We start from the raw sequence: 26,276 nt of genomic DNA on the forward strand, positions 1-26,276 counted from the left end.
GCTGCTCGTTCAACGTGCACATTTTCAGTAATGCCTGGTCACCAAACTGTCAGCAACTAGAAAATTATCTTCGACCTGGAGGAAAGGGGAAGTTTTTTGTTTTTAAACTAGCTCTCTCACGAATCATGGGAAAGGAGATTTTTTAACAGGTTCACATACAGGGCGAGTTTCATGAAAACGAGCTTCAGGAGATGCCCTTCACATGAGCTGAAGCCTACGGTGTACTCTGGAAATCACACTTCCTGTAAGAGCAAACAGCTACTTGGCATTCTCCTGGTAAATAAGCAAATTGTCTAAGAACTTTTAGGAGGGAAGGAAGAACTAGTTATAATCGTACTTTTTTTGCTGCAGTTCTAAATCTTCATTGAAGTGTCTATGATGGGGTTGCACAGCCATGTAGAGAACGTGAGAGTCTGGCTGGAATGGTTGGGGGAAAGGAAAGATAAAAGACAATTTTAGTTCCATTGAACTCCCTCCGTCCTCTGCTTATATTACTGGAGGCGATCACATCCTCTGGAATAGTCATTTTCTGAGTTAAATTCATGTATATCATAGAATCGGTTTTCCTTTCTGTAACACAAGATGATCACAAATCTATGACTTGGGGACATCTGAATGGCTAATCTCAGATGACTCAATTTCTTTATCTGTAAATTAGAGATAATCTAATAACCAGTATCTACCACCAAACTTACAAGTTGTTTAGAGGATTAGACAATGCACGTTTGTGCTTCTCATTGATTTTACAGAATTAAGTACTTTCCTTGAAAAGTGACTGTGATTTGGACAGAGAAGGAGAAAACGCGTGTTTACTGAAAAGAAGTAATGCTACTAAAAACAACGAGAAAAACCTCGTTAACCAAGACTACAGTCCCACGGAACCGTACACCCTGTGTTTCGCGGTTGTAGCTCCGGGCCTTTTCTTGGTTGTACATCAGGCCCTACTTTTCCCACCCCCAGGAAGTGAAAGCCTTCCCAAGTCCCCAATGCATGCTGGGAGTTGCAGTCCCTTTTCGAAAGGCTGGGGCTGCCGTGAGGTCATCGGTGGTCGCCGGGAGCCGCCAGCACGTGGCGAGGAAGGGGCGGTGCGCGCCTGCTGTCTGCACCTGAGAGGTGGCAGGAGCTGCCGGCGCTTGCGCTTCCTGCTGCCGTGCCCTCCCGACATGCCGGAGGAGGCGGGCTTCCCGCCGGCCAAGAGATTCCGGCCGGGCTCTGGGCCTCGGAGCCGCTCTGGGTCCTTCCCTCCCGGGAGGCAAGTGGTGATGCTGCTGACTGCGGGCAGCGGCGGCAGAGGTGGAGGAGGAGGCCGGAGGCAGCAGCCGCCCCTGGCCCAGCCCTCGGCCAGTCCCTACCCTGAAGCTGTGGAGCTGCAGCGCCGGAGTCTGCCCATCTTCCAGGCGCGGGGACAACTGTTGGCCCAGCTCCGAAACCTGGACAACGCGGTCCTCATCGGTGAGTGGCCGCGCCGGCGGGCTCTTCCTTGCACTTCGTCCGTGGCTTAGCTAGAGCAGTTTTTCTTACATGCCTCTCAATCCCGTTCGTTCTTGGCTTCAACAAAGCTGAATACCTTTTCTGTGCCAGACCTGGAGAGGGGCCTCGAAGAAGGGTCCGGCAGCCCTGCCCTGGAGGCGCTGGACAGCCCGGTGAGAGTGACCGACGTGTGTAGGCAAAGACTCACCTTCCGTGTAAAAGGATAGAGACACGTACCGGGGGCTTGCGGAGCTTAGGAGAGTGGATCTGACCCAGTTTGTGAGGAGGTGGCTGGGGAGGTCGTGTGGGAGGGAGGGCGTTCTAGGCAGGAGGGAAAGTCTGTTTGAGAGATGGGAACCTGAACACATTCCGGTCGAAAGGGAAGATGTAGTTTCTGGTGCATGAAAACAGGCAGAGTTGTTGGGCAGGAACTGACTTCAAGGGGCTTTCATCCCCAACGTGTTAGAAGAGATACTGAAGGACGGAAAGGATGAGCAGCCAAAAAGGAGAAGGAGACCCATGAGTGCAGCTAGTCAAAGGAATAGAGAGTGAGCAGATGCAGCAGTCCAGTCCAGTTTCACTGGACTTGGATGTGATGCCCACTGGATTTGGATGTGAGCTATTTGTAAGAGTTAAAGAAAAAGGAAAGAAACACGAAACGCGGCTGGCAGTTAAAGACGGGTTTTCTTTAGTTAAAACCTGAGAGGCGCTCCTGGCCGAGTTCGGTCAGGAGCCCTTTGTCTTACAGACTTAAGAGTATATATTGGGGCCGGGCGCGGTGGCTCAAGCCTGTAATCCCAGCACTTTGGGAGGCCGAGACGGGCGGATCACGAGGTCAGGAGATCGAGACCATCCTGGCGAACACTGTGAAACCCCGTCTCTACTAAAAATACAAAAAACTAGCCGGGCGAGGTGGCGGGCGCCTGTAGTCCCAGCTACTCGGGAGGCTGAGGCAGGAGAATGGCTTGAACCCGGGAGGCAGAGCTTGAAGTGAGCCGAGATGGTGCCACCGCACTCCAGCCTGGGCGACAGAGCGAGACTCCGCCTCAAAAAAAAAAAAAAAAAAAAAAAAAGAGTATATATTGGTTTTAGGGTGAGGGCCCTTATCACAAGCTTGGAATGTTTATAGGTGTGGAGAAGTCTTTGGCGGGGTTGGACTGTCTTTGGGAGGAGAGGAGGTTGTCTTGGAGCAGACATCTTTCCGGCCCGGAGGGGGGTTACTCCGGGCTAGCATCTTCCCGGCCAGAGCCGGGTTATCTTGGGGTTGACATGTGTCTGGTCGGGGATGAGTTTGGAATGTTTCTGATTGGAGATGTTATTTGTGGTCTATGGTCGTGCAGACCTTAGCCATTAGACTGATGCCCTTTGGATGTAGGCGGTTTTTTAAGGTGAACTTTTGAATGAGGAGCTTGTCCAAGATGGTGATGCTCCTGCTGTGTCAATCCAGACCCTTTAGTTATAAAAAGGAGGAGGAACGGCATGTTCTTTCTGGCTACTTCCTGTTAACGAGGGGACGGAGAGTTTCCTGGCCTCAGGTTGACTGTAGGAGCAATGCCGTCTGTAGATGTTTTTGGGGAGTTTGTTTGTGAAATGGCCATGATCCTTTCAGTTAAAAATCTTTGAAAAAGGTTAATTAGGCAGGGTAAGAACATTAGTCCCTTGGCCAGGCGTGGTGGCTCACGCCTGTAATCCCAGCACTTTGGGAGGCCAAGACGGGTGGATCACGAGGTCAGGAGATCGAGACCATCCTGGCTAACACCATGAAACCCCGTCTCTACTAAAAATACAAAAAACTAGCCGGGTGAGGTGGCGGGCGCCTGTAGTCCCAGCTACTCGGGAGGCTGAGGCAGGAGAATGGCTTGAACCCGGGAGGCAGAGCTTGAAGTGAGCCGAGATGGTGCCACCGCACTCCAGCCTGGGCGACAGAGCCAGACTCCATCTCAAACAAACAAACAAAAAAGAACATTACCCAGGCATAGTATTAGGAGAGAGCCCAGGAATGGGATGACGCATGCTATGATTTTGTTTTCAAACCAAGAGTCCATTTGGTTGTTTTGGTACTCCCTTAGCTTTTTAGCCTTTTCTTTAAGTTTTTTTAGCAGCGCTTTTTACTAGGCCCGATTGGTTGATATAGAAACAGGCGTGAGCCACCGCGCCCGGCCCCCTCAAAACAATTCTTTAACCTTTTAACATAGGCAAAAATGTACATTCTTATCCCTCCTTATAATCTTTTTGCCAAAAGTGTATTTTACTTTCCTTACACACCTTGCACATAAACTGCCTCTTCAACAGTTTTAAATGCATGTTGCATTGTTAACTTTCAGCAACCTTTACCTTTGTTGAAAACCTTGGTAAGTTTGGGATTTTAATTATGCACTAGGTATACAGCCTAGGACTTAGACAGAAGTGCAGATAAGAAGTGCTGGCTTAGGCCGGGCGCGATGGCTCACACCTGTAATCCCAGCACTTTGGGAGGCCAAGACGGGCGGATCACGAGGTCAGGAGATCGAGACCATCCTGGCTAACACGGTGAAACCCCGTCTCTACTAAAAAAAAATACAAAAAACTAGCCGGGCGAGGTAGCGGGCGCCTGTAGTCCCAGCTACTCGGGAGGCTGAGGCAGGAGAATGGCGTAAACCCGGGAGGCGGAGCTTGCAGTGAGCTGAGATCCGGCCACTGCACTCCAGCCCGGGCGACAGAGCGAGACTCTTTGTCTCAAAAAACAAAAAAAAAAGAAGTGCTGGCTTATTTCAGCATTTAGCTCCTTGCGTCCTAGGTTTTAACCTAGCTGCAAAGCAGGCAAGTTGTACAGCTAAGAGTTGTAGTGACATTTGATAAAGCATTCAGGAGGCCTAATCACTTTTAAATTGTGAAACATTTCTTGCATAAATTTCCTTTTACAAAATTTTTCACTACTTTCACAGACAGTCTCTGACACTATTGATTGTGGATCCTGTGGAGAGCTATTTCAACAAAGCTCTGTGGGTAACAGCTGATTTGTCATTGAGCTGAGGGCTGAAAGCAGGGGGAGCAGGCTTCTGTTTTGAGAAAAAGGAGGGAAGCGGAGACGAACTTTACAGATGCTGCTCGATTTAGGACGGGGTTATGTGTGGATGAACCCACCCATCCTCATAAGTTGAAAATATCCTAAGTTGGAAATGCATTGAATATGCACAGCCTGCCTTCAGTGTGCTCGGAACATGTACATTAGCCTATGGGTTGGTGATATCATCTAACACGAAGCCTATTTTATAATAGTCTTGAATATTTCATGTAATTTATTGAATACCATACTGAAAGTGACAAACAGTTGTGTGGGTACTCAAAAGAACAGTTGCTACTGTACAGTTTTGACTTTTGCTCCATCCTGAAGTCGAGCAGTTCTAAGGCAGGGACTATCTGTATTCAGAGGTTGAGGGGAAGAATTCAATAGGGAGGGAGGCTGAAGACAGAATCGAGCTAACGGAGCAAAGATCAGGAGGTGTGGGGAAGGGGGGAGCTTGGCCACAAGGGCTAGATGCAGGGCTGGTCTGGAAGAGGAGGAACGCTAAGAGGCTGCAGGGCTAGAGAATGGGTGTAAGGAGGGTGCGCTGCAGAAAGGCTTATGGGGCAGGTAGGGAGATATCACATTTTCAAACCCCACTTCTGTGAGACAGGTTCAGGAGCCCTGCTCAGAATGGGAGTCACTGGGCTTCAAGTGGGCCCTTGGCGGGGATGGAGACAAGACAGACTGCAGAAACAAGAAAACAGATCCATGGTAGTACTGGTGCCTACGTGCATTTCGGCTACACTATAAACTCAGGTTTGCTTCTGCACAACCAAATTATAGGTTGAACATCCCAAATCTGAAAATCTGAAATCCAGAGGGGGCTCCAAGGAGCATTTCCTTTGAGCATCATGTCGGGTGCTCAAAAAGTTTTGGATGGCCGGGCGCGGTGGCTCAAGCCTGTAATCCCAGCACTTTGGGAGGCCGAGACGGGCGGATCACGAGGTCAGGAGATCGAGACCATCCTGGCTAACATGGTGAAACCCTGTCTCTACTAAAAAATAAAAAAAAATTAGCCAGGCGAGGTGGTGGGCACCTGTAGTCCCAGCTACTGGGGAGGCTGAGGCAGGAGAATGGCGTGAACCCGGGAGGCGGAGCTTGCAGTGAGCTGAGATCCGGCTACTGCACTCCAGCCCGGGCGACAGAGCGAGACTCCGTCTCAAAAAAAAAAAAAAAAAGTTTTGGATTTGGGAGCATTTAGGACTTCAGATTTTCACATTTAAAATGCTCAGCCAGTAAGTACAATGCAAATATTACAAAACTTGAAAGAATCCAAAGTTCACAACACTTCTGGTGGCAAGCATTTTGTATTTTACTTTAGCAACACTCAGTTGCCCTGGTACAGGAGCAGGAAAGATGGACAGAGACATTAATTCAAGTTTGGGGTTTTGCCTAGTGGATTCAGCCAGAAGATTGCAGAATAATCAAATTCTTAGTCTGATTCTTGTCTGGGTCAGGAAGGATGAGCAGTCAGAGGGGGCTGACAGACTGACAGGAAAAAAAACCCCACAAATAATGGGACTGGAGGACTCTGTGAGGTCAGAGAGTCCTGGTGGTAGCTGGAGGGGGGGAAGGATGCGCAGATTTGCTGAGTTCTTTGCTCTAATCAGGCTCTGTTAAAGGAACTCATACAGGGCAGGAAATAACATTTACTGCATGCTTATTGTTTGCAAAATACTCAAGTACTTGCGAGGGACTTTCAGAGCACTGCTCTCCGGGAGCTTCTGGTGTTGTAGGAGGATGGACACATTTAAACGCTTTTGTACAATGCAGGATGGTCAGTGCTGACAGAGAGATGAACAAGGCTCTATGGAGCCCAGAGGAGGGCCACCTGTGCAGCCAGGAGAGCGTGTTTGAGGGCTGAATCGTCTTAGAGTTTGCCAGGCAGGCAGTCTGAGGGCAGGTGTTCTGCCCATAGTGCGGGCAGAGGCAGAGGGGTTGAAGGGAAGCAGCAGGCTGGGGAGTGGCTGGGAGTTGAAGGCAGCAGTACATGAATGGATGTCTCTTCATGTCCATCAGTATGCAGAAATCTATGTAACAGTTGTATTTTATTTTATTTTTAACTATGTAAATTATTTTATTTTATATTTTAACTATGTAAATTACCTTTTGAACATTTATATTGTTTCCAATTTTTTTCTGTCAGGAGCAACATTGAATAAAATCTCTTCGAAGCTGTATCTTTATACACAAGTTTACTTATTTTCTTAGAATCAATTTCTGCAAGTAGAATTGTGGGTCAAAGGATATAAACATTTTAAAGACTTAAAAAACATAATTTGGCCTCCTGAGAAATAATACCAATTAACCAACTAACTTCGCCAGCAGTATACGTACCTGAATGCCCATTCTCCTGAGGCTTTACCAACTCAGAGTATTTTATCTTTTACTTCTGACTTTGAGGTGCTTGTTTGGTGAAATTTATGTCAATTTGCTTTTTGTTGTTGTTGTTTTTCTTTTCTTTTTTTGTTTTTTGAGACGGAGTCTCGCTCTGTCACCCAGGCTGGAGTGCTGTGGCCAGATCTCAGCTCACTGCAAGCTCCGCCTCCCGGGTTCACGCCATTCTCCTGCCTCAGCCTCCCGGGTAGCTGGGACTACAGGCGCCCGCCACCACACCCGGCTAGTTTTTTGTATTTTTTAGTAGAGACGGGGTTTCACCGTGTTAGCCAGGATGGTCTCGATCTCCTGACCTCGTGATCCGCCCGTCTCGGCCTCCCAAAGTGCTGGGATTACAGGCTTGAGCCACCGCACCCGGCCGTTGTTGTTGTTTTTCTAAGACAGGGTCTCATTCTGTTGCCCATGCTGGAGTGTAGTGGTGTGATCATGACCCACTGCAGCCTCGACCTCCCTGGCTCATGCAATACGCCCACCTCAGCCTTCACAGTACCTGAGACCACAGGCGTGCACCACCACGTCCAACTAATTTTGTATTTTTTGTAGAGACAACTCCTGGGCTCAAGTGATCCTCCTCCCTTGGCCTCCCAACGTGCTAGGATTACAGGAATGAGCCACTGTGCCCAGCCAATTCGCATTTCTTTTTCTTTTTTTTTTTTTTTTCCAGACATTATCTCACACTGTCTCCCAGGCTGGCATGCAGTGGCACAATCATGGCTTACTGTAACCTTGAACTCCTGGGCCTCATGATCCTTCTGTCTCAGCCTCCCTAGTTGCTGGGACTACAGGCACATGCAACCACACCTGGCTAATTGTTGTTGTTGAGACAGGGTCTTGCTCTGTTGCCCAGGCTGATCTTGAACTCCCGGGCTCAAGAGAGCCTCCTACCTCGGCCTCCCAAAGTGCTGAGATTATAGGTGCCACCCCTGGTGCCCAGCCCTAATTTGCATTTCAATGAGCTTTTTTTTTTTTTTCCCTCTCTCCTAGGGGAAACTGGCTCTGGGAAGACAACTCAGATCCCTCAGTACCTGTATGAAGGAGGGATCAGCCGCCAGGGCATCATTGCTGTGACCCAGCCTCGTCGAGTAGCTGCCATCTCTCTTGCTACTAGAGTCTCAGATGAGAAGAGAACTGAACTTGGGAAGCTGGTACCTTCTTTACTCTTAATACTTCTTGACTAAACAGCTCTCCCACCATGCCCGCTGCCTTTTATTTTTCTAAACAAGACTCCTTTTACATAACATAATGAGCTGCTTTCTTGCCTATTCTTCCAAGAGTTCTTTACAAGCTCCTGAGACATCAGGGGCTCTATTGGTCCCATGTGCTTTGCTTTCAAAATCTGTTGTCAAGTTGGATAAATTAGTTGTTTTCTTTGAATATCTTAAGCCTTCAGTAACCTCTGTTAACTCTCTTATCTATATGTCTTTCTAGAAAAATTGTAAGCATTATGCCATTGTATATGTGAGTATTGAGAATGAGTCTCAGAACTGTATATAAGACAGATTTGTGTGTGTGTACTCACTTCACTTAAAAATATTTTAGACATCTTTTCATATCTGTACATAACTTCACATGAAACTTTTTTTTTTTTTTTTTGACACCGTCTTGCGCTGTCACCCAGACTGGAGTACAGTGGCACAATCGCGGCTCACTGCAACCTCCGCCTCCTGGGTTCAAGCGATTCTCTTGCCTCAGCCTCCTGAGTAGCTGGGTTTACAGGCGCCCGCCACCACGCCCGGCTAATTTTTTTTTTTTTTTTTTTTTTTTGTTGAGACGGAGTTTCGCTCTGTCGCCCAGGCTGGAGTGCAGTGGCCGGATCTCAGCTCACTGCAAGCTCCGCCTCCCGGGTTTACGCCATTCTTCTGCCTCAGCCTCCCGAATAGCTGGGACTACAGGCGCCCGCCACCTCGCCCGGCTAGTTTTCTGTATTTTTTAGTAGAGACGGGGTTTCACCGTGTTAGCCAGGGTGGTCTCGATCTCCTGACCTCATGATCCGCCCGTCTCGGCCTCCCAAAGTGCTGGGATTACAGGCTTGAGCCACCGCGCCCGGCCTAATTTTTGTATTTTTTAGTAGAGACGGGGTTTCACCATGTTGGTCAGGCTGGTCTCAAACTCTTGACCTCATGATCCACTTGCCTCAGCCTCCCAAAGTGCTGGGATTACAGGTGTGAGCCACAGCGCCTGGCCCACATGAAATTTTTAAATAGCTTGAGCTAGAAGGTTAATTTTAAATATTCCTTGTAATAGTTACATTAATTGCAGTTGAAGTAAACTTGACCATGGTCTCTCCCAGCTAGACTGCATGCCTCCCAAGGGAGTAGGAAGGGTTGGTGTTGGTCTTGTTCACTGTGGTGGTGCAAGCGCCCAACTTAGTGCTGGACGCAGCAGGCGCTCAAGAAATGTTTGATGACCGAGTAAGTTGTTTCTCTGCACAGGTCGGCTATACAGTGCGCTTTGATGACGTCACCTCAGAAGACACCAGGATCAAGTTTCTGACAGACGGCATGCTTCTGCGCGAAGCAATTTCAGACTCTTTGCTTCGGAAGTACAGCTGTGTCATTTTGGATGAAGCTCACGAACGGACTATCCACACAGATGTGCTCTTTGGAGTGGTGAAAACCGCACAGAAGAGGAGAAAGGAACTAGGGAAACTTCCTCTGAAAGTATGCATAACACGGGGAAGGAAACAGGCCTGGACGGGCGTAGGGGCTCACTCCTGTAATCCCAGCACTTTGGAAGGCCGAGGCGGGTGGATCACCTGAGGTCAGGAGTTCGAGACCAGCCTGGGCCAACATGGTGAAACCCCATCTCTACTAAAAATACAAAAAATGAGCCGGGCGTGGTGGCGTGTGCCTGTAGTTCCAGCTACTTGGGAGGCTGAGGCAGGAGTCACTTGAACCTGGGAGGCGGAAGTTGCTGTGAGCCGAGATCGCGCCACTGCACTCCAGCCTGAGCAACAAGAGTGAAACTCTCGATTTTTTTTTTTTTTGAGACGGAGTCTCACTTTGTCGCCAAGGCTGGAGTGCAGTGGCACGATCTCTGCTCACTGCAAGCTCCGCCTCCCGGGTTCACGCCATTCTCCTGCCTCAGCCTCCCGAGTAGCTGAGACTACAGGCGCCTGCCACCGTGCCCAGCTAATTTTTTGTATTTTTAGTAGAGACAGGGTTTCACCATGTTAGCCAGGATGGTCTCGATCTCCTGACCTTGTGATCCGCCTGGCTCAGCCTCCCAAAGTGCTGGGATTACAGGCGTAAGCCACCGTGCCTGGTGAAACTCCATCTCAAAAAAAAACAAAAAAAAAAAAAACAAAAAAAAGGAAAGGAAACTGGCCTGTGTGCTTTAGCAGGGTGTTTTCCTCTGCCTGTTCTGCTCAGAGCCTTGGACGAAAGTTAGCTATAATGGAGGTGGCACAGGCCTCAATCATCTGCTTTTGGGGCTTGAGAGGGACATGGAAAGGCTGTCCCAATGTTTGTGTCTGGTCGTCTTCGTTCTCTCATGCAGGTGATTGTGATGTCAGCTACGATGGATGTGGACCTGTTCTCTCAGTATTTCAATGGCGCCCCTGTCCTCTACCTAGAGGGTCGGCAGCATCCGATCCAAGTGTTTTACACCAAACAGCCTCAGAATGATTACCTGCACGCCGCGCTTGTCTCAGTCTTCCAGATCCACCAGGTATGGTGTGGGGGGCAAATTCCCAAAAAGTTCTGTTTTATCTTGCAGTTGGTAGTGAGAACATTGAGCCTTAAAAAGCAAAGCTACTCAATAACAAAACAACTTTGTGAGTTGTGTCATCAACATGAATAAGGAGGCCAGGCACGGTGGCTCACGCCTGTAATCCCAGCACTTTGGGAGGCCAAGGCGGGCAGGTCACCTGAGGTCAGGAGTTCAAGACCAGCTTGGCCAACATGGTGAAACCCCATCTCTACAAAAATACAGAAATTATCCAGGCATGATAGCGGGCACCTGTAGTCTCAGCTACTTGGGAGGCTGAGGCAGGAGAATCGCCTGAACCCAGGAGGCGGAGGTTGCAGTGAGCCGAGATCACGCCACTGCACTCCAGCCTGGGTGACAGAGGGAGACTCTGTCTGGGAAAAAAAAAAAAAAAAAGAATAAGGAGCTGATTTGCTGTGTCTGGATTTTTATCCTTTATTTATGGTATCTCTCCTTTTCTCTGAAAAGAAAAATAACTCTGACCAGCAGCTTTCTTACACTGAGCCAGAAAATTTCCATGTTAGAGCAGTAGCTTACCAACTTGTCTTGATTATAACCCCTATCAAGAAGTACTTTTGGCCGGGCACGGTGGCTCACACCTGTAATCCCAGCACTTTGGGAGGCTGAGGTGGGTGGATCACGAGGTCAGGAGATCGAGACCATCCTGGCTAACACGGTGAAACCCTGTCTCTACTAAAAATACAAAAAATTAGCCGAGTGTGGTGGCATACGCCTTTAGTCCCAGCTACTCGGGAGGCTGAGGCAGGAGAATGGCGTGAACCCGGGAGGCGGAGCTTGCAGTGAGCCGAGATCCAGCCACTGCACTCCAGCCTGGGCGACAGAGCGAGACTCCACCAAAAAAAAAACAAAAGAAGTACTTTTTATTTTGCAACCCAGTACGCTATACATATAACTGAAATAAGTCTATGAAACACAGCTTCTGGCCAGGCATGGTGACTCACACCTGTAATCCCAACGCTTTGGGACGCCAAGGCAAGAGGATCACTTGAGTCCAGGAATTCAAGACCAGTCTGACAACATAGCAAAACCCTGTCTCTATAAAAAATTATAAAAATTGTTTTTTAAAAAAGAAACTACGTCTTTTACTACATGTAGGATACTCTGATACTTTGTACCTCATTTAAAGAAAAAGTTGGCTGGGCACAGTGGCTCACACCTGGAATCCTAGCACTTTGGGAAGCAGAGGTGGGTAGGATTGCTTGAGCTCAGGAGTTTGAGACCAGCCTGGGCAACATAGCAAGACCTCATCTCTACTAAAAATAAAAAAATCAGCCAGGTGTGGGGGTGCACGCCTATAGTCCCAGCTACTTGGGATGCTGAGGTAGGAGGATCACTTAAGCCTGGAAGATTAAGGCTGCAGTGAACTATGATCACTGCACTCCAGCCTGGGAGACAGAGCAAGATCCTATCTCAAAAAAAGAAAAAATTGACATTGGCCCAATAATGGGTTGCAACTTAGAGTTTTGTTTTTTTTTTTTTTTAACTATGTTAGGAGAAGATTAAAAAATATTTTCTCATTTTATTAAACATTTACTTCAAAATTTGAATCATTAAATCACTTTTGTTTAATTTGTATAAAATTTAATATTTTTACCTTCCTTTTAGCTTTCTGAGAAAACCCAGAGGCAAACTTTTAAAATTAATTTTTATTTAGTTTACTTATTGAGAGACAGGGTCACCCAGGCTGGAGAACAGTGGCATAACCATCGCTCACTGCAGCCTCGATCTCCTGGGCTCAAGCAATCCTCCTGCCTTTACCTCCTGAGTAACGGGAACTATAGGCACACACCACTACACCTGGCTAATTTGTTTTATGTTTTGTAGACACAGGGTCTTGCTATGTTTCCCAGGCTGGTCTCAAACTCCTGGCCTCAAGTGATTTTCCCGACTCAGCCTCCCAAAGCACTGGGATTGCAGATGTGAGAAACCGTGCCCAGTCCATTTTTATTTTAAAAGAAGTGATGGATATGGGGTTTAAAGTTTTAAAAAGTCAAGGAGTCTATAGTAAAAGGCTCATCATCAAAGAATAACAGTTGTTTTTACTTCAGCATCCCAGATTTCTGCTGTTTAGGGCACCTCCTCTCAGTCTCTACATATTGCTTTCATATTTCTAAACTACCTTGCTTTTGCCACTGTTTCTTGAGTTACGGGTATCAGGCATCGTATGCTAATTTCTTACCATGGTGATAAGAGTTTAGAATTGCCCCTCCCCAGCCCCCTTTATCTCCAACCTCTTGACAGTTCTATCATGATGTTTTTGTTGAGGTTTTTGTTTTTGAGGCAGGATCTTGCTGTGTTGCCCAGGCTAGTCGTGAACTCCCGGGCTCAGGCAATCCTCCTGCCTCAGCATTGGGGAGTAACTAGGACTACATGCTTGCACCCCTGTGTCTGGCCTATTACGATGTTTTCTGAGTTCAGTATCAATACTAACAATATTATGACCACACATTGCTAGTAGCACACCGTCATCCCTATACCTCGTTTCTTGAACAACACAGTTGTATAAGCTTTGTAGGTAGCTCTGGCTCATTTTTTTCCAAATGTTCCAACATCTCTCATATGCCAATCATGAATGGTTCTATGTTCAAGCACAGTCTGTCTTTTCAGAGTCCCTTATGCTGCTGTTCCAGTTAGGGCAGGTGGCTGTCCTGGGCCTTTGTGCAGTTGTCATCATGACTCTTCTCTTTGTCACCATTTTCCCGTGGTGAAGCCCAGGGCTTCCCAGTCTCCTGGCCGTGCTGGGTAGGAGAGGGAACTGGAGGGTTTAACCACGCTATACTCAGACTTTGAGCCAATCCCTGGGTTTTCACTCTCCCACAACACAATTTGTAGTTCCCTCCCTCCAGCCAAGTCATCCAGCCCCTTTCCCCTCTCTCTTCCAAAGTGATTGGAGCCTCCTCATCTCTCATTGTCTTTTCTTTCTGAGACAGTGGCCTTTACTGTCATTTTCATAGTATTTGGGGAAGAAGTCTGCCTTGTTTAACTGCGGAAAGCAAACGAGATGAGAATTTTTCATAAATGGCAGCTGCTGGTGCATTAGGTTACCGCTGGCTTTGATGAAATCGCCCACTGATGAGGTTGTGACTGATTGAGATTTTATCCTGTCTGTGTACACCTCTGAACAATTGTTCTCTTCATACTGGGCTGAAAAAAAGATACACATATTTAAAAATATGTGTTTTTACATATATACCTAAACATACATATAATTATTAACATTTTTTTCTACTTATTTTGCCATTAGGCACTTTTTTTTTTTTTTTTTTTTGAGATGGAGCCTCACTGTGTCGCTCAGGCTGGAGTGCAGTGACATGAGCTCGGTTCACTGCAACCTCTGCCTCCCAGGTTGAAGCCATTCTTGTGCCTCAGTCTCCCGAGTATCTGGAATCACGCCCGGCTAACTTTTGTATTTTTAGTAGAGGTGGGATTTCACTGTGTTGGACAGGCTGGTCTCAAACTGTTGACCTCAACCCGTTCGCCCGCCTCAGCCTCCCAAAATGCTGAGATTACAAGCATGAGCCACCACGCCCAGCCCATCAAGCGCTTTATTTTATTTTATTTTTTTTTGAGATGGAGTCTCGCTGTGTCACCCAGGCTGGAGTGCAATGGCGTGATCTCGGCTCACTGCAACCTCCACCTCCCACGTTCAAGCGATTCTCCTGCCTCAGCCTCCCGAGTAGCTGGGATTACAGGCGTGTGCCACCACGCCTGCCTAATTTTTTGTATTTTTAGTAGAGACGGGTTTCACTGTGTTAGCCAGCATGGTCTTGATCTCCTGACCTTGTAATCCACCTGCCTCGACCTCCTAAAGTGCTGGGATTACAGGCGTGAGCCACTGCACCGGGCCCTATTTAATTTAATTTAATTTTTTTTTATTTTATTTATTTTATTTTGAGAGAAAGTCTCGTTCTGTTGGCCAAGCTGGAGTGCAGTGGCGCAATCTGGGCTCACTGCAACCTCCACCTCCCAGGTTCGGGCAATTCTCTTGCCTCAGCCTCCTGAGGAGCTGGGATTACAGGCACCCACTACCACCCCCAGCTAATTTTTGTATTTTTAGTAGAGACAGGGTTTCACCATGTTGGTCAAGCTGGTCTCGAACTCCTGACTTCAGGTGATCTGCCCGCCTTGTCCTCCCACAGTGTCAAGCACTTTACATCAAACAAATTAATATATCTGATCAGAAATCGAAGAAAAATCAGGGCATTAGGTATGTCATTTGCACTTGGGTGTTGTTCCCTTTGAAAGTGAGGAACCCCATTAACCTCAACAGCTCAAGCAGTTGTGCAAGTATATAGTGTATGTTTTGGGGCGTGTGAAAGCGCTTTCGACGGCACCATTTATTAAAGGCTCCTTTTCCAGCGTGGCTGCATCTGTTCATTTCCATGGATTAGGATTTCCCCAAGTTGCCTTCTGTTTTGTCAGCCTCATCTTTCAAGATGCTTACAAAAGGAAGGAAGCCTCATGCAGATTTTATTTGCTTGCCTGATTATGCTTTTCATGGTATTGTTCTTGTTAGAAAAAACAATCTGATGATTTTCCTTCAGAATTGCATCACTTGGCCTATAAACATAGCTGGCTAACTCCTATATATTAGTTTTGTTTTTTATGTTTTTGAGTCAGGGTCTCATTCTGTCGCCCAGGCTGGAGTGCAGTGGCAAGCAGCTGGAGCTATAGGCATGTGCCACCACCCCTGACCAATTAAAAACAAATGTTTTGTAGAGATGGGATCTTGCTGTGTTGCCCAGGCTGGTCACAAACTCCTGGCCGCAAACAGTCCTCCCGCCTCGGCCTCCCAAAGTGCTAGGTTTACAGGCGTGAGCCATCACACCCAGCCTGTTATCATTTTATGCACTGCTGGTCAGGGTTCTCTCCAAGCTAGACATCAACTTTTAGGCTTGTTTACATTTCCATAGTTAAGAAAAATAACTCTGGGAAACATCATCAATCACCATTGTCTTTTTCTGTGCAAGCTGCAATTCTATCAATGCCTAGTAAACCCACTCTATGTTTTTTACAGGAAGCCCCTCCTTCACAGGACATCCTGGTGTTCCTCACTGGGCAGGAGGAGATCGAAGCCATGAGCAAGACCTGCCGAGACATTGCAAAGCACCTCCCAGACGGCTGCCCTGCAATGCTGGTCCTTCCGCTGTACGCCTCCCTGCCCTATGCGCAGCAGCTGCGAGTCTTCCAAGGGGCCCCAAAGGTGAGTGCACCACCTCTTCTCTCCAGCCCTATTCTGGGCACCCAGACGGATCCACCAGTGAGGTCTGTGTACCTATTACCAGGCTCCAGGTCAGGTGTATGGGATGGGCTACCCAGGTACCAGATGAGCGCATTGAGGAGGCGCAGGAGTACAATGCACGGTGACACATACGGCGCTCCTGTGATAGGAGCAGGGAGACAGTTGTTGGGATGAGGGAGAGTATAAACCAAAGCTGCAAGGTGAATGAGGACCCTCATGAATTGCATTTGTCCATAGTGGCATTTATTGTGTGCCTTTGCCGTGCCAGGCACTGTGCTAGCATTGATGTCCACTGTTTCTCATCCTCATGGGAACCGGCAAGGCCGGTGATGATCCCATGGGGATGGCGAGGCCCCGAGAGGGGAAGTCACACTTGCTCAAGGAGCGCATAGTAAGTCACTGGCGGGGCCACGATTCCAACCCACACCTACTTGCTTCTGATTCCGGTGCTTGTTCCGCTACATCTCATTGCCTCAAATTGACCTTTAAGACGGCAGCGTCCCTTCCCCCACCGAGCTGAATGACCAACCATTCATACTAATGACTGCCGTTAATAATGGAGTCATCTTTTCGTGGTCCTGAGTGACTTGTGGAAATCAATGGTGAGAATATGTTTGAAGACTTCTGAATCATCCGTGTGTCAATGCGGCTTTTTGGTTTTCTTCCTCCTTTTAGGGCTATCGCAAAGTGATCATTTCAACCAACATCGCTGAAACCTCCATAACCATTACAGGAATAAAATATGTAGTTGACACGGGCATGGTTAAAGCAAAGAAGTATAACCCTGGTGAGAATTTGTAGTTCATGAATGTCTCTCCTGTGTCTAGTGAGCAGCCACTTAAACTGTAGTCCCGCAGTTTTCCCCTGAGTGTTTCATGTTTGTAACTAACAAATTCGGGTGGCAGGCGCCATGAGTGAGATATCTACACTCCAGATCCACAAAGGAGTCCTGAGGCGGGTTATGTGAGACAGGAAGTAGAGGCAGGCAAGAAGAGCCCAGGTTGAGCAAACTTGGGCACACAGGGTCTGGGACCTGAGCAGAGGGTCTAGTACCCCATCAGAAGTCGGCTGTAAGGCCAGGAACAGCTGGGTGTCAATCAGGCTGTCATCAGAAACTATATATATATGGCTGGTTTGAGCTCCCAGGTTTCCTAGGAAGGAACCAGATCCCCTGGCTGGGCTGAGGCATGGAAGGAGCACTGGCTTCTCCTAAGAAGGTGCAGTGGGGGCCGGGCGCGGTGGCTCAAGCCTGTCATCCCAGCACTTTGGGAGGCCGAGACGGGCGGATCACAAGGTCAGGAGATCGAGACCATCCTGGCTAACACGGTGAAACCCCGTCTCTACTAAAAATACAAAAAACTAGCCGGGCGAGGTGGCGGGCGCCTGTAGTCCCAGCTACTCGAGAGGCTGAGGCAGGAGAATGGCATAAACCCGGGAGGCGGAGCTTGCAGTGAGCTGAGATCCGGCCACTGCACTCCAGCCTGGGCGACAGAGCAAGACTCCATCTCAAAAAAAGAAAAAAAAAAAGAAGAAGGTGCAGTGGGAAGCTAACTTAAGGTCATCTTGACTCATGTTTGATACTTCATTTTATTCCACAGAGGACTGGAGGCCACTGAAATGATTGCTCCCAATTATTGAGCTGAAATGCTCTAGCAAACATTTGAGGGTCCTGACTTCCACAGGTGTCTCTTTTTGAGATGATGTAGGTGAAAGAAAGAACTTGGGTCTCCAGTGCCTGGCTAAGAATACACCTTTATGAAGAAAATGAACCTCATGTACTGCTAGAAAACAGACATCACATTATTTCTGTCTTACAGCAGAACTGGGAGGGAGGATAAAGCACTCAGGTGATTTGAGGCATTGAATTTCGGAGTCATTGATTGATAGTGTGACCACCATCTTCGTTTGCTGAAACTGTCCCAGTTTTAGCACCCCAAATCCCCCATCCCAGGAAACCCTCTGTCCCAAGCAAACGGGAGGGGTTGGCCATCCTACCATCTAGGGCAAGACCTCGGAAACTCTTCCGGCCCCTTGCTGCATGCGTGAGTTTTTTCTGACGTTTTCGTGACAGATTTCACACTGGGCTTATTGCAAAGCCTTGTTTCACTAGGGCCAAACCATTGCGGAGCATCCTGGTTTTGCGCTGTCCATTGTGCTAGCCTTGAGGTTTTCTGGACCCCTGTGTTGCTGAAAGAACCACTGGTGTGCTTCTTTTTATCAACACTGTAGAAAGAGTTTGTTCATGTGATGGAGCACTAATGGGGCTCACTCTCCGTCCAGACAGTGGTCTTGAGGTGTTAGCAGTGCAGCGAGTATCGAAGACACAGGCTTGGCAGCGCACAGGGAGGGCTGGCAGAGAGGACAGTGGCATCTGTTACCGGCTCTACACAGAGGAGGAGTTTGAGAAGTTTGATAAGATGACCGTGCCAGAGATCCAGAGGTGGGCACCTGCACTGCTGCCATTTGTCCCCACATCTCTCCTGCTTGCCCAGAGCTGCAGTTTTGACTCACACTCCTCCGTGAGTGGTTCTGACTCACCGGCAGAGGGATCAGGTCATGACCCTGGTCTCACGCTCTTCGCAGGTGCAACCTGGCCAGTGTGATGCTTCAGCTTCTGGCAATGAAAGTCCCAAATGTGCTCACCTTTGACTTCATGTCCAAGCCATCTCCAGGTAAGTGAAATCCACAGTTTTGCAGAAGGTGGGTGAGGAGACAAACAACAACAAATGGACACTTCCAAAAAAATAAAGTATTTTGGTCATCTCCTGTATTTAATTTTGTGGATAACAATATGAGTTATTAGAGAAGCATCTCAAAATCATGAAATGATAGATAAATTGATTGACTTTTAAAGAGACAGGGTCTCACTGTGTGGCCCAGGTGGAAGGGCAGTGGTTACCCACAGGCTCCATCACAGCCTCCAACTCCTGGGCTCCAGTGATCCTCCCACCTCAGCCTTCCAAGTAGCTGGGACCACAGGCATGTGCCAGTGCTCCTAGCTATGAAATGAAAGATTCTGTACTGTCAGCACCATATGGTCAATAAGGTTCCTTGACCTCTGGAACCAGTGAAGGTCATCATGTGAGTCCTTGGGATACTACAGAACTGTAATGAAATCGTGCTTTTTTGAGCACAGGGACTGCAGAGATCACATTTCTGTGCCTTTAACTGGAATTTGATCAGTCTCCTGTTCATTGGTAATTTCTCTACAGTGGAAGAACATAATTGGAAATCTTTATGATAGTAGCTTTGGCACCTGGCCTCTCATCAATGCACCATTTTCCTTTTCTTCCCCCCATCCCTTTTCTTAAGTAATGCAATTGGTTTAAAAAAGAAAGAAAGAAAACACAAAATCAGCAATTGATGGGTGTACAAGGTCCTGCCCTAATCCTCAGGTTCATCGTTTTCTTCCCCTAGAACCACTACTGGAAGTATTTTCTAGTAGACTTCTAGAGCAAATGTATGCATATATGAGTATATGTAGTGTGTTTAATTTTATGTATGTATGTATGTATTTATTTAGTTAGTTAGTTAGTTATTTTTGAGACAGGGTCTTGCTCAGGTTGTCCAGGATGGAGTGCAGCAGCACATTCTCAGCTCACTGCAGCCTCAACCTCCCAGGCTCAGGTGATTCTCCCACATCAGCTTCCCGCGTAGCTGGGAGTACAGGTGTTAAGCCACCAAGCCCCCCGCTGTAGTATGTTTTTGTTTTTGTTTTGAGACAGGATCTCACTCTGTTGCCCAGGCTGGAGTGCAGTGGTGCGATCCAGCTCACTGCAACCTTTGCCTGCCAGGTTCAAGTGATTCTCCTACCTCAGCCTCCCAAGTACCTGGGACTACAGGTGTGCACCACCACACCCGGCAACTTTTGTATTTTTTAGTATAGATGGAGTTTCACTATGTTGGCCGGGCTGGTCTCGAACTCCCGACCTTGTGATCCACCCGCCTCAGTCTCCCAAAGTGCTGGGATTATAGGCGTGAGCTACTGCGCCCAGCCCGTAGTATGTTTTAAACCGTAAACAGCAACAAACATTGAGCATTGTTCTGTGCTTGATTTTTTTCCTTCATTGCTAAATCCTTACAAACAAATGAAGATACATAAGGTATAAGGAATGATTAAAATCCAACACCTGTGTACCCAGTTGAAGCCCCCAGGGCACCCCCGCCACCCCCTTGCCCTTGCCTCCTTCCACTCCTTTGGGGTAACCACTCCCACATTTTGTTTGTAATTGCCTTGCTTTTCTTTATTGTTTTACTATATGCGTCTGTATCCCTAAACCACCTGTTTGTTGTTTGTTTATAAGTTTATGTTATTCTTGAGTAAGCTGTTTTCATTCAGCTTGTTCTGTATAGTTTATTTGTGTTGATGCTTTTTCACATTAAATGCTATTCTATTCTGTGAATAAACCAAAATGCATTTATCCATCCTTCAATTGGTAAATACTGCTTTAAAAAAAGCAATGAGAAGGCCGGGCGTGGTGGCTCATGCCTGTAATCCCAGCACTTTGGGAGGCCGAGACGGGCAGATCACAAGGTCAGGAGATCGAGACCATCCTGGCTAACACAGTGAAACCCCATCTCTACTAAAAATACACAAAATTAGCCGGGTGTGGTGGTGGGCGCCTGTAGTCCCAGCTACTCGGGAGGCTGAGGCAGGAGAATGGTGTGAACCTGGGAGGCAGAGCTTGCAGTGAGCAGAGATCGCGCCACTGCACTCCAGCGTGGGTGACAGAGCGAGACTCCACCTCAAAAAAAAAAAAAAAAAAAAAGCAATGAGAAACACACTGCTTTCTTTCATTGAATGTATTTTACAGATCACTCCTTATTGGGATGTATATATTTACTGCATCCTTAGAAACGCTTTTTTATTCTTTAATAGGTAATGTATTTACATGGTTCAAAGTTTAAAAAATATAAAATAGTAAATAGTGATAATGTCCTTCTCACCCCTCCTTGTCTCCCAGCCTCCCCAGCTGGCCCCTGAGACAACTGCTATTTCCACTGTTATGTGTTTGCTTCTGGCGATATGGTCTCTGTGCGATGTATATCTGCAGGTGTAATTCGTAAGTGTAGCATTGCTGGGTCAAAGGTTACACTTTTGATGTGTGTATTCAAAATCTACACACATATTGCTAAATTATGGGTCATTTAAAAAGGGAATCGAGGCCAGGCGCAGTGGCTCACACTTACAATCCTAGCACTTTGGGAGGCCAAGGCAGGCGGATCACCTGAGGTCAAGAGTTTGAGACCAGCCTGGCCAACATGGTGAAACCCCGTCTCTACTAAAAATACAAAAATTAGCCAGGCGTGGTGGCATGTGCCTGTGGTCCCAGCTACAGAGGAGGCTGAGGCAGGAGACTCACTGGGACCCAGGAGGTGGAGGCTGCAATGAGCTGAGATCACACATTTGCACTTCAGCGTGGGTGACAGAGCAAGACTCTGTCTCAAAAAAGAAAAGGGAGGCCAGGCACAGTGGCTCACACCTGTAATCCCAGCACTTTGGGAGGCTGAGGTGGGTGGATCACAAGGTCAGGAGATCAAGACCATCCTGGCTAACATGGTGAAACCCCATCTCTACTAAAAATACAAAAAATTAGCCAGACATGGTGGCGGTCACCTGTAGTCCCAGCTACTTGGGAGGCTGAGGCAGGAGAAAGGTGTGAACCCGGGAGGCGGAGCTTGCAGTGAGCCAAGATTGCACCACTGCCCTCCAGCCTGGGTGACAGAGCGAGACTCCGTCTCAACAAAAAAAAGGGAATTGGACTGAAGACAGTGATGTCATTCTTTGACAGGTGTGTCAAGGGGGCAGTGGTGGTTATGATGTTTTGCTGTTGTTTGATGTAGAGTTATCAAAAGCTCCCAGAAATACTGAACTGGCTGCAACTTCATTCTTATTGGACTTTTGGCTTTTTATGTCTCCGTTTCTTTAGATCACATTCAGGCGGCCATTGCCCAGCTGGACCTGTTAGGTGCTCTTGAACATAAAGATGACCAGCTTTCCCTGACTCCAATTGGAAGAAAGATGGCGGCATTTCCTTTAGAACCCAAATTTGCCAAAGTAAATGATACCCTCTCCTCAGTCCCCTTTCTGTGCGTTACAGTTAGCCATCCCAAAGTAGAACCATTAACCCAGTGCTTCTCGATTAATCTCACTTTTTCTGTTAAATAATTACCAACCCCTAGTTTTTAAATAGCCCTGGTTGATGTTCAGTGTGGGATTCAAAGATATGAAGTCAAGAGCCCTACCCACAAGAAATTCAGAACTCTGTAGGGAAGGCAGTCACCTGTTTTATTTAATATTAAAGAGTGAAATAACACTAATGTACATAGCCACGGTTTTAGAAATCCCTGTCCTTTAACTCCTTAGAAAAGCAGCTGCAAAAGCAATGTACAGAAATAGTGCATTCTAAAGCTAGGAGAAGGCTGGGTTTACACAATTTTAAATTTCGGTTTGCAGACCATCCTCATGTCCCCCAAATTCCACTGTACAGAGGAGATCCTGACCATTGTCTCCCTGCTGTCTGTGGACAGCGTCCTCCACAACCCTCCTTCCCGGCGAGAGGAAGTGCAAGGGGTCCGCAAGAAGTTCATATCCAGCGAGGGAGATCACGTGACCCTGCTCAATATCTATCGGACCTTCAAAAACCTGGGTGGAAATAAGGTGAGCCTTGTCTTGCTCCTGTTCTCCAGAGATAGCCGCTTGTCTCTGCTGCGTGCTTCCCTTTTTCTGCTGAAGCCGTACAAAAAGTACATTTTCCCTTTGTGGCTGAATGATCTAAAGAATCACAAAAAGAAAGCCGGACATCATTGTGGAAATGCCTCAGTACTGGGAGGTTACCAAAGAAATGTCGCTTCGGTCTCTGTTCTGAAGGTGTTTAACTCGGCAAGACTTAAGTGACTCCCAACCTATCAAAACGTAGTTGGAACTTAATAAAGTAATATGTCTAATGATAGCGCATACCAATTAATGAGTACTTACTCCGTGCCAAGCCCCATGCTAAGCACTTTTTAATGTATGATCTCATTCAGTACAGTACTTATAAGAAATGAGCACTGTTACTATTATCTTTTATATTCATGAAACATAGTCATGGAAATGAAGCTTCGTGCAGTTGAAAAACTTGCCCAGAGCCAGGCACAGTGTCTCCAGCTTGTAATGCCAGCACTTTGGGAGGCCGGGGCAGGTGGGTCACTTGAGCCCAGGACTTCCAGAGCAGCCTGGCCGACATGGCAAAAGCCCATCTCTACTAAAAATACAAGAATGAGCTGGGCGTGGTTGTACACACCTGTAATCCCAGCTACTCGGGAGGTTGAGGCAGGAGAATCATTTGAACGTGGGAGGCAGAGGTTGTGGTGAGCCGAGATCGTGCCACTGCACTCCAGCCTAGATGACAGAGCGAGACTCTTATCTCCAACAAGAGAAAAAAGAAAGAAGAAGCCTTACATAAATTGGGCATTTCTGTTTTGTTTTCTGTGTCTGTTCATATCCTTTGTCCATTTTTCTACTGGGTCGTTGGTCTGTTTCTTAATGACTTGTAGAACTTTTAAAATCTATTCTGGAGATTCTGATATTATACTGGGTATGATGAGACGACTATCCCAAGCTGGGAAACTTTAAGTTTTTCTTTAGTTGGAATTACTAATAGTTTTCCTCATAGTTCATGTTTTTTGATATAAAGATATTTTCCTACGTTCCTTTTTGGCACCTGAAGTTTTTCCTCTGAATTCAACTGTGTTCTAAAAATGTTGTTATATTTTTTCTGTAGAAATGAGAGACTTGTTAGCTGTGCATGGTGGCACGAGCAGGTAGTTGAAGCTATTTGGGAGGCCGAGGTGGGAGGATTGGTTTGTGGTGCACTCCAGCCCAGGGAACAGAGCAAGACTCCGTCTCTATGAACAAATAAATAGTGAATGAGGCCGGGCGCGGTGGCTGAAGCCTGTAATCCCAGCACTTTGGGAGGCTGAGACGGGCGGATCACGAGGTCAGGAGATCGAGACCATCCTGGCTAAATATGGTGAAACCCTGTCTCTAATAGAAAATACAAAAAACTAGCCGGGCGACGAGGCGTGCGCCTGTAGTCCCAGCTACTCGGGAGGCTGAGACAGGAGAATGGCGGGAACCCGGGAGGCGGAGCTTGCAGTGAGCTGAGATCCGGCCACTGCACTCCAGCCTGGGCGGCAGAGCGAGACTCTGTCTCAAAAATAAATAAATAAATAGTGAATGAGTGGATTGTGATATCATTCTGTCTCCTATTCAGGACTGGTGCAAAGAGAATTTTGTCAACAGCAAGAATATGATGCTGGTCGCCGAAGTCAGAGCACAGCTGAGGGACATCTGCTTGAAGGTATTGTCCCGGTCCTAGTGTTCTTTGGGTGACAAAGCTTTTACTTCGTTCAAGGTAGACATTTTGAAATTGCTTATTGCTAGTGATTATAAAAGGATTTCCCATTGTAGAAAATTTCACAAATAAGAAAAAAGAAAGTTACCCACAATTCCACATCTCAGTAGTTTTAGCCTATTTCCTAACAGCCTATTTTTTATCGTATTTTTTCACATAGTAAATTCTATGTATAATTTATATTTGGTTTTATAATCTTTATAAGCATCTTCCAGTGTTAGCATTCTTCATAAGATTTTAAGTGGGAATATCTCCATGATTTTCTTTTCGATTACCAAAGTCGTGTATAGTTGTTAAATATTTACACAATGCAGAAAATAGTGATTTATAATGTAGACAGTTTAAAAAGTCTCTTATAATCCTGCCCCTCCAGAGATAACTACTGTGAACAGTTTGGGGTAGATCCTTCTAGAATTTGTTTCTGTGTATGTATGTTTTTGTGCATGTCTGTGTGCCTGTGTACGAGCACACACATACACGGATACGTGTATATGAGGTACTGTTCCACAACTTGCCTTCTTCCACATGGCCTCCCTTTCCCCTTCCCCTTCCCCTTCCACTTCCCCTTCCACTTCCACTTCCACTTCCCTTCCCACTATTTGAGACAGAGTCTTGCTCTGTCACCCAGGCTGGAGTGCAGCGGTGCCATCTCGGCTCACCGCAACCTCCGTTCACCAGAACCTCTGCCTCCCGAGTTCAAGCGATTCTCCTGCCTCAGCCTCCCGAGTAGCTGGGATTACAGGCTTCCACTACCACGCCAGGCTAATTTTTGTATTTTTAATAGAGACGGGGTTTCACCATGTTGGCCAGGCTGGTCTCGAACTCCTGACCTCAGGTGATCCGCTCGTCTCGACCTTCCGAAGTGCTGGGATTCCAGGTGTGAGCCACCGCGCCTGGCCTCACATGTGTATTTCTTGACTCCTTCTGGGCTTTTGGTGCTGCATGTGTCTAGCTCATTCATTTCAGTGATTTCATAGCATTTCATTGTATTCACTGCAGTTTATTTAAGCCTCTACTAACGGTCATTTAGGTTCTGCCTCCTGCATATGGGCTGTGGTGTGCACAGAATGAATTTCTAGATGGGGAATTTGGATTTTGTTAGATATTGCCAAAGTGTCCACCACAAAGTGTTTTTTCTTTTCTTTTCTTTTTTTTTTTTTTGAGACGGAATTTCGTTCTTGTTGCCCAGGCTGGAGTGCAGTGGCACGATCTTGGCTCACCACAACCTCCGCCTCCTGGGTTCAAGCAATTCTCCTGCCTCAGCCTCCCAAGGAGCTGGGACTACAGGTGTGACCCACCACGCCCAGCTAATATTTTGCATTTTTAGTAGAGACGAGGTAAAGTGCTGGGATTATAGGCGTGAGCCACCACGCCCGGCCAATTTTTTGTATTTTTAGTGGAGTTAAGGTTTCACTGTGTTGGCCAGGCCGGGCTTGAGCTCCTGACCTCAGGCGATCCACCCGCCTCAGCCTCCCAAATTGCTGGGATTCCAGGCGTGAGCCACCGTGCCCGACCCACAAAGTTTTATATTAGCTTTTTATTCCCTCTTAGAGTACATGGTGTTTGAAAGGCCTGTCATGGTATATTTAATGCTCACATGACACTCCACATTTTATGTCAGAGGTAGAGGGTTGCATGAGTGTTCTTTTGCTGTTGATCACTGAGACAGTGTCCATGTTTTTGCTGTCGTCATAGGCACTCTGTGGTGAATGCCTTGTGCCCCCTCAGTGCGGACACTCCTGGGAGACAGTCACAGCCCGTACCCAGGCCTGTGTCTGATGCCAGCGGCCTATAGTTAGCACTAGAGCTGTTTCTTCTCTTAGTAGCCTATTGTATTCTGTCTTTCACACATTTTTTCAGACTGCTCTTGTATTTGAACAGTTTCCTGCCAGTCTGTCTCTTGACTTCGTAAGTTTTCTCAGTTTATAATTGACAGTAGAAATGGTGCTTCTCTATTAGTTCTGAATTTAGGACTCTGTAGTGGCCAGGGATA

At 47.1% G+C, this 26,276-nt stretch overlaps 1 protein-coding gene across 3 annotated transcripts in view; it reads left to right on the forward strand.

Moving 5' to 3' along the window:
• The first annotated feature begins 818 nt into the window (after window positions 1-818).
• The window catches only part of DHX33 (DEAH-box helicase 33), a 29,978-nt gene continuing 4,520 nt past the window's right edge, over window positions 819-26,276 (forward strand). Inside the window, exons 1-11 of one of the 3 annotated variants that reach the window (XM_033184911.1) lie at window positions 819-1,452; window positions 7,898-8,058; window positions 9,346-9,573; window positions 10,412-10,582; window positions 15,660-15,845; window positions 16,560-16,671; window positions 18,165-18,324; window positions 18,468-18,556; window positions 21,815-21,942; window positions 22,342-22,545; window positions 24,143-24,283. In XM_033184911.1, the coding sequence (XP_033040802.1) occupies window positions 987-1,452; window positions 7,898-8,058; window positions 9,346-9,573; window positions 10,412-10,582; window positions 15,660-15,845; window positions 16,560-16,671; window positions 18,165-18,324; window positions 18,468-18,556; window positions 21,815-21,942; window positions 22,342-22,545; window positions 24,143-24,247 (2,010 nt within the window). In that variant the 5' untranslated portion in view covers window positions 819-986 and the 3' untranslated portion in view covers window positions 24,248-24,283. The remainder of the gene's footprint in view (window positions 1,453-7,897; window positions 8,059-9,345; window positions 9,574-10,411; window positions 10,583-15,659; window positions 15,846-16,559; window positions 16,672-18,164; window positions 18,325-18,467; window positions 18,557-21,814; window positions 21,943-22,341; window positions 22,546-24,142; window positions 24,284-26,276) is intronic. The other 2 variants (XM_033184908.1, XM_033184910.1) reach the window with 2 other exon arrangements.

Source organism: Trachypithecus francoisi, unplaced genomic scaffold (genome assembly GCF_009764315.1).
Source record: "Trachypithecus francoisi isolate TF-2019V2 unplaced genomic scaffold, Tfra_2.0 Lachesis_group20, whole genome shotgun sequence".
Taxonomy (NCBI): Eukaryota; Metazoa; Chordata; class Mammalia; order Primates; family Cercopithecidae; genus Trachypithecus; species Trachypithecus francoisi.